General features: G+C 42.0%; 1 protein-coding gene across 1 annotated transcript; it reads right to left on the bottom strand.

Annotated features, from left to right (window-relative positions):
• Window positions 1–392: 392 nt before the first annotated feature.
• LOC123522127 (zinc finger protein 426-like) lies at window positions 393–7429 on the bottom strand. The gene is made up of 3 exons (XM_045293979.1): window positions 7403–7429; window positions 6327–6474; window positions 393–1614 (listed from the first exon to the last, which is right to left on the bottom strand). The coding sequence occupies exons 2-3, from the start codon at window positions 6416–6418 to the stop codon at window positions 741–743; spliced, it is 966 nt and encodes a 321-aa protein (XP_045149914.1). The 5' UTR covers window positions 6419–6474; window positions 7403–7429; the 3' UTR covers window positions 393–740.
• Window positions 7430–7829: the final 400 nt, after the last annotated feature.

Genomic DNA, 7829 nt, shown 5'->3' with positions numbered 1-7829 from the left:
TTAAGGAGAATAACCTCTGACCTACTTTCGCTGCCTATTGTACAGTCACGCTAAAGCAGCTAAGTCTGGTAAATATTTTGGGGAGACAACTTAAGAGAATTCCTTCTGTTCCCCACAAAGCTACAACGGTTTGTTCATGAATTCTACCAGAATCGCAAGATTAATGCATAAGAGGAGCAGAGTACAGGATACTGTGCCACAGAGCAGCATCAAATTCAAAATGATAATTTAAGAGAATAATGATCAATGGTTCTAAAGTAAGTAGACAAAGTACCTCCCCATGACAACTTAAAAACTACAAGGATAAAATTCTTAACTTTTAACTGGGTAAAAGTGAAAAACATGGAAGCAAAGCACAGCCAATTAGCCAAAAACTACTCTCAATCCAAATATAAAATCAGCATTTTATTGCAATTTAACCATCAACTTAAAAATTTTAAACCACAAACTAACGAATGTTCAAGGCTGCTCCCTAAATCCTTACGTGTGATACAAAAAGCTTTGAGGTAAATTTAGCATGAACTGGGAAAGTACACCCCTGCACAGCTGCTCACGAAACTGAAGAATTAGCCATTATTAAGACAGATGTGTACATACAATGAAATTGTTAGTTTTCCCAAAGGCACAAAATAATTTTCATGATCCTTTCTTTCCATTTCTGTTGCCTTCTTACTCTCTAAGATGCTTTCTCTTATGGAATTTGTAGTTTTAAGCATTATTACATGGCAAATCATCCTTACTTAAGACTTCTCTTTACCGCAAGTGTGCTTGTGCACAGAGAAGTTTGAGGACCAACGAAAGGTTTTGCCACATTCCTTACACTCATAGGGCCTCTCCCCACTGTGAATTCTCCTGTGTCTGATAAGAGATGAATAATGAGAAAAGGCTCTGCCACATTCTTTACATTTATAAGGCCTCTCTCCACTGTGAATTATCATATGTTGAATAACATTTGAGGACACACTAAAGACTTTCCCACATAACTTACATTCATATGGCTTCTCTCCACTGTGGGTTCTCATATGACTATTGAGGGATGAAGACCGAACAAAGGTTTTCCCACATTCCTTACATTCAAAATGCTTCTCTCCACTGTGATTTCTCATATGTGCAATAAGGCCTGAAGACTGAAGAAAGGCTTTCCCACATTCCATACATTCATATGGCTTCTCGCCACTGTGAGTTCTCATATGTCTATTGAGGCCTGAAGACTGACCAAAGGCTTTCCCACATTCCTTACATTCATAAGGCCTTTCTCCATTGTGACTTCTCATATGTGTACGGAGGTGAGAAGGATAGCGTAAAGTTTTGCCACATTCTTTACATTCATAGGATTTCTTTCCAGTTACAGTTTGAACTGGGGTCCTGGGGTAAGGAGACCAACTGCAGACTTCCTCACATCCCTTATCTTGAGAGGTACCATATTCAAAGTGAGAGCTGATGTGTTGTGCAAGTGACGAATGATCCATGGAGGTTTCCACACACTGGAGATATGATGAAGAATAGGCTTCCACAGGAGTTCTTCTGAACACAGAAAGATCTAGAATCCAGCTGAAGGGCTGTCCACACTGATAGTCTTCATTGACTTCACTGACATTCCCTATCATATGCTGTCTGTTAAAACAAGCAAGAAACAGTTATATTATATATCTGTTAGTTTCAACGGTGTTAGACACAGTAAACATGTTTTCTTCTTTTTACCTTGAATTGTTTCATGTTTCAGATTAAACCATCTGATGAAGATGCTACCATTATGCTCATTCTATTTCTTCACTTTAGTGATTTCTAATGGTATATCAGTAAGATATATTTTAATTATTCAGTATTTCATATTGGGTGAGTGAAGTCACCCAATAGCAAAGTCATCAGTCAAAATACAACCAACAGTAATAAGTTTGAGATACGTGTACCATAAGGGTTACAATGCATGCATGTGTTTACATTTATATACTGTGGTAGTTACAAAATTTCATGTCAAACTGAAGATTATAAAAGTGCAGGTGTGGAGTTTAGCTTGCAGGGCCCTGGGACCCTCCCGGTCTCTCTCAGCCTTCACTTTCCTGCTAGCTGACCCTGACTGCTGCCAGACACACCATCATTGGATCCACACAACTTTGCACCCACAGTTTTGTGATCTTCCTGAATCTGCATCACTGCATGTGGTTGTGTGAGTCTGAAGAGGGGCTTTTGGACTAGTATCGCACTTACTTGAGATGTACCAGGCTGGGTTGTTTCCTTGATATAATATTAATTCTTGATAGAAAGCTCTTTCTTACACATATATGAGTGTTTCTAGATTTGTGTCTCTAGTTCACCCAGCCTAACACATTTTGGTATCTGGGGGTGGGGTACTACAGAAACAAATCATGAAAATGGACAGTGTATGCTTGTCTGACCTCTGCCTTGTCGTTTTTCTTCATTGGCTACCCAGAGGTAAGACAGGGCCACACTATTCACTGGGTATTTTTCTGGAAAGGACATATGAAGTGAAGGTTTTGATTCTTAAAAGTTGTCTTTGGTTCTACCTTTCTCCCCCACCTTTCCCTTACCTTCCTGGTATCACTATTCTCATTATTGGTCCTGAGGGGTTTATCTGTTCTGGATTCCCTGTGATTCCAGCTCTTATCCATACCACTGTACATCCTCTGGTCTAGCCGGATTTGATCAACATACCCGCCCCCCCGGGGGTGTGTGTGTGTGGGGTGGGACGGACAACAGAAAAGTGGGTGAAGGGAGACATTGGACAGTATAAGACATGAAAAAATATTAACAATCTACAAATTATCAAGGGTTCGGGATGGAGGGAGGGTGGGGGAGGGAGAGGAAAAACATGAGGAGCTGATACCAAGGGCTCAAGCAGAAAACAAATGTCTTGAGAACGATGATGGCAACAAATGTACAAATGAGCCTGACACAATGGATGGATGGATGGATGGATGGATGGATGGATGGATGGATGGATGGATGGTGATGAGTTGTATGAGCCCACAATAAAATGATTTTTTTTAAAAAGTTGTCTTTGGTTATGCCTGTCTGGAAGGGTGAAAATGAATGTGATTTATACACATTTTGCACTCAGGGGGCGAAATCGCCCCATGAACTTCTGTGGGACTATGCTGCTTAGTTAAATGGCTGACTGAAGGTCTGGCCCTGTTTTGATGCAGCTGGAGGCCTAAGGCCATACTGCACATGAATGGGGTAGTTTAGATGAGAAAAGATTGAATTTGACTATTTTAAGAATTGAGTTTAAGATCTAGCTGTACAAGGATTATACTGATTTCTTCTAATTACTGTTATTGATATAATTATGATAGAAATGACTATTGGTCAATAAGAATAGAGAGGGTTTGTAATCTCACTGCCTTCAGCTATTAAATTGGCTCCAATAAATGGGTACATATGGGAAATGCCTGCAAAAATGTGCAGAAAAGGTATGCTGCACTACGTGCCTTTGAGTGCACAGTACAATTGCATTTTAAAAGACATGCCTTGAGAAAAATAGGCAGACTTAAGTGGGCAAAAAAGGTGCCTTGGGCCTTTTTGAAATTTGAACTGGTACTTCGCTTCTGAAGTTGGAAAACTCTGTTCGTCTGGACTGACTAGAGAAACAAATCTCATAGACACTCACGTGTACAAGAAAGACCTTGATATAAGAAGTAATTGTATATTAAGAAAACATCCAAGCCGAATCCAGGTAAGTCCGTAAGTCCAATATTAACCATTATGACCAATACTGTTAGGTAGGCTAGCTTAGGGCTGGGATGTCCATTAAGGTATGCCCAGAGGACCAAGTTACGGAAACAAAGGAGTGGCACACTGCACATGCTCAGAGGTTCAGGTTCCCACTGGGTAGGCATGGGTGGGCGCTGCACCTGGATTGGCCCACCTAGGCCAGGTGAATTCAATTCAGCCAATGGGGTCGAACCAGGGGTCATCCACCATGCCTCCCTGCGGAATTCTTGAAAAGGAGGAGCCCAGAATCGAGTGGGACACTTTTGGGGGACTCTGTGAGCAGCTTCCAGACAAGCGATGGGTTCGGGAGGGGTCCTATGGGTGCCTGTGTAAACCTGAAACTTCTTCTATCACTCATAAAACTCACTTGGATCACAAACCAGGCTTCGGCGTGAATTCTTTCGCGCGAGGAGCCAAGGACCAAGGTATATCTGTCCCCGGAGAGATCTAACAACACCAGTCCATACATTCCTCTTCAGACTCACACAACACATGCAGTGACCCCAAATGCTGAGAGATCACAGGCCAGTGGGTGAAAGTCTTGTTGATCAAGAGGTGGTGGAAGTATCTCAGCACCTCCGTGTGTCTCCATGTGGCTCCTTCAGCTCCAGGGCTCTAATTCCATCAGTGTGTCTCCATGAGGCTTGTCAATAAGAATGTCAAGCAAAGAGTGAGGGTCTGGCCTATGGTGAACTATTTATCTCCATGTCGTCTTCAAATGAGGTCATAAAACTGCAACTTTATCTATAGGTTAAACTCTACCCCTTGACTCGTAATAGTCTCACGTTGACACCAGCTTATGTAACTACCACAGACCACCCTTTAACTTGACACTTTCACACAACTCTTTAGCCATATTTAATTTTCAAACAGGCAATAATAAAATCATATCTGTACCTAACAGGATAAAACTCCAATGCACACAAATCAACAAGGTGCCACGCTAATTTAAATATAACATTCTCTAAGTGAACCAAACAAAAATATCCTATAGTTTGTAGGCCAACGACTTCATGCCTTTATCTCCCAATTTGGGTATTCAATTTTGATACTGCTCTCTTACATCAACCCAGTGCTCTGGGGAAACAATCCTAATTTTCAACGTTAAGAATATTCATGCTAGTTGGAACCTTGTGAAGTTTGCATCCATAAGCAAAGTCAAATCAAAAGAGGTCATCCATAAAGGCAGCAGTAGTATGCATCAGTTCACAGGTTCAAAAGTCTTATCTTCATCTGGTTGAGTCTGGTCACTTCATCAATGTGGGCTGCCTCACAGGGTATCCATTGCATTTAGACCATCAGCCCAGTCACAAATTCTCAACAACCCTAGCCCCCTGGACTAGGTCATGAACTTCAGACCCGTCAACTTGTTCTTGTCTTCTCCTATAGTCCCTCTGAACCAGGTCCATGGGTGCCAGTGGCCAGACTCAACCCATCTCTGTATTGCTGCTGGTTTCAATCACTTCCACTCAACAAGTAGATCCAGGTGGTCTATTAGCAAGCATTTCAGCCTGCCCACAGGCTTCCTGTAACCTTCATTCGTAGAGAGGAGAGTTTCATTATGGCTCCAAATTTTTTCCAGCAAATGGCACAATCCACTAATTCAAAATTCAAAAAGCCAAAGAGTTTCTTTGTCTTCAAACTGTCAAAAGCACCCTAGGCAAGTCTCTTCACCTTCTGATGTCCTGAGCACTGAAGACACTGGGTGGGGTGTATCCTTTTAGAGCCTTCTTTACAGGCCTGTCCTAACCCATTCAAATCCCAATTTCATGGCTAAAGGCGAGTAGTCTTACAAACTCTCTATTTTTACTTCCCAATAATGATTTATATGAATCATTATACCAATTACAATAGGCAGAATAAAACAGTATAAATCTAGTACAGGCAAATCCTAAAATCACTTATTAAAACAGTCAAGTTCAATCCTTCTCTATCTTATCTTAACCCTTATCTAAACTATTCCATTGATAGAGTATGGCCTTAGGACTCTGACTGAATCCAGCCAGGCCCAGGCTTTCTGTCAGCCATTCTGACCTTCTGACAGCCAGTTTTGCTACGTAGCATGGTCTCTGAAAATTCAAGTGACGATTTCATCCTGAGCTCCTAACACACATTAATCACATTCATTTTCCCATTTCAAACAGGAATAACCAAAGAAGAGAATCAAAACTTTAGCTTCCCAGATTCTCTCCAGAAAACAACCCAGTAAACTGCAACCAAATTACAAAAACTACAAGCTTCCACTCTCCATCGCTACAGTTTGTTGCTCAGTAGCCCACTCCCAAGGAAGAGGGGCTCAGGAAACACTATCGGACTTAAGTTGGACTGGGCTGGGCTGTTTCCTTGATAAACAACTTGGTGTTATAAAGCATTTTCTTACACATATATGAGGGTCTCTGGATTTGGCTCTCTAGTTAACACAGAAAAACATATATACATATGAGAGGATTCTAAAAGGTGTTGGAAAATTAGATTACCTCTACATTTATCACTAACTTTTTAAACACTTCTCTGATAAAAACATTTCGATGCCATGATGCCATCTTCAAATTCTCTTTTAAAACACTTCTTTGTCTCAGTTGAGTGACACTCACCTCACAAACACAGTCTGGTCTTTATTCTGATCTTCAGTGACAGGCAATTCACAGACTTCTCCTATCATAGAGGACCAGGTGTCATTTTTCATGAACTGTACTGCATCTTCAGAGGACAGATTTTCTCCATCATCAAAGTTTTGAGAAACTGAAAACATGATTAAAAGTTAAGGTTAAAAGTAAAGCAGAAGCAAAGGCACTACTCAGATGGAAAAGGTTTCTGTGAGAAAAAAGATTTTAATACATTTTCCTGTTTCAGGACTTAGACCACAGTCAAAGAGCAACTCCACAGGAGGCAGTGCCATGACGACTGAGACTGACAACTGGAATGCAAAGGAAGGATAAAGTAGACACACTCCCCACGGACCATGAAGAGAGGAGTGAGGGCCACCTTCTCTGTGAGCACTGCGGTGCCGGGACGGACACGGTCCGAGAAGCAAGCTCAGTCTCTGTGAAGGGTGTGCTCGACCCAAAGAGACAAGTTCACACGGACGTCTTCACATCTCATTCCCTCCTGCAGCCTGGTCCTTCAGAGCTTCTTCCCTCCTGCAGCCCTCAGCACGGCGGTGCTGGACAGGTGCTACCTGCACTCTCCTCAGGTCTTCCTCTGGCTACTCTGGGACATCAAATGTGCGTGGCTGACCTGCTGCTCATGGAGAAAGACCTATCATGGGGAAGACAGCAACGAGCAAGGAACACTTCCCTGACACTGAGGCAAGATTTGTTAGTCAAGGTGTCCAGAGTGTGGGGAGATGTAATTTATCTTGTCAAACATGTGACGGACATAGTAAGCCTCGATGCAATGCTCAGACCACAAATATCTCTCCGAGTGTACAACATTAGAAGAAACAAAGCTTTCGGTCACAATTGAAATAAGATATCCCTGTAACACACAGTCTATATTCATGGAGAAGCTATAACACGATGCTCCAAAGGGCACATACTCCAAAGGGCACGTTGTCCCATTTATCAACGTCCTCTCATCACTGGGCCCACACTGTGGAGCACCAACAACGGGTATGCCACATGTGGTCCCAGGAGAAGGTGACTTTTAAAAAGAAGCCATCCATACCTACAGAGGCCAGGTTTCTGATGGTTTCCATCATCACGTCTCTGTAGAGTTTCCTCTGGGAAAGATCCAGCAAGGCCCACTCTTCCTGGGAAAAGTCCACTGCCACGTCCTCAAGGGCCACTGCATCCTGAAACATCCCACAAATTCTGGTTCAGCAAGTTACCTTATAGTTCTCAAGTAAGAGAAAGTGTTTTGAAAATGATGAAGGAAACATGTACAAATGTGCTTGACACAATGGATGCATGGATGGATTGTGAAAAGAACTGTAAGAGCCCCAAATTTTAAAAAGTTACCATGTAGTTCTACAGTGAACTTATCTCCCCACAGTTTGACTGGGGCCATTGCAATCTTATCAATCTTGTCATGGTCCAGAAAAGAGAACACTCATAACACATGACGTAACTTAGATAAATGCTCTAAAATTTAACCCC

The sequence above is a fragment of the Echinops telfairi genome, unplaced genomic scaffold, assembly GCF_000313985.2.
Source record: "Echinops telfairi isolate 266 unplaced genomic scaffold, ASM31398v2 ScPeMD7_2565;HRSCAF=3150, whole genome shotgun sequence".
NCBI classification, from domain to species: domain Eukaryota; kingdom Metazoa; phylum Chordata; class Mammalia; order Afrosoricida; family Tenrecidae; genus Echinops; species Echinops telfairi.
Note: the sequence above shows the minus strand (reverse complement) of the source record. Positions and strands in the feature narration are given on the sequence as shown.

What these genes read in the sequence shown, in the direction of transcription:
- LOC123522127 (XM_045293979.1), bottom strand. Translation starts at nt 6,418, where the DNA reads ATGAAAAATGACACCTGGTCCTCTATGATAGGAGAAGTCTGTGAATTG. An exon ending in GACCAGACTGTGTTTGTGAG is followed by an intron (nt 1,615 to 6,326) that starts GTGAGTGTCACT and finishes TTGTTTTAACAG; the next exon opens with ACAGCATATGATAGGGAATG.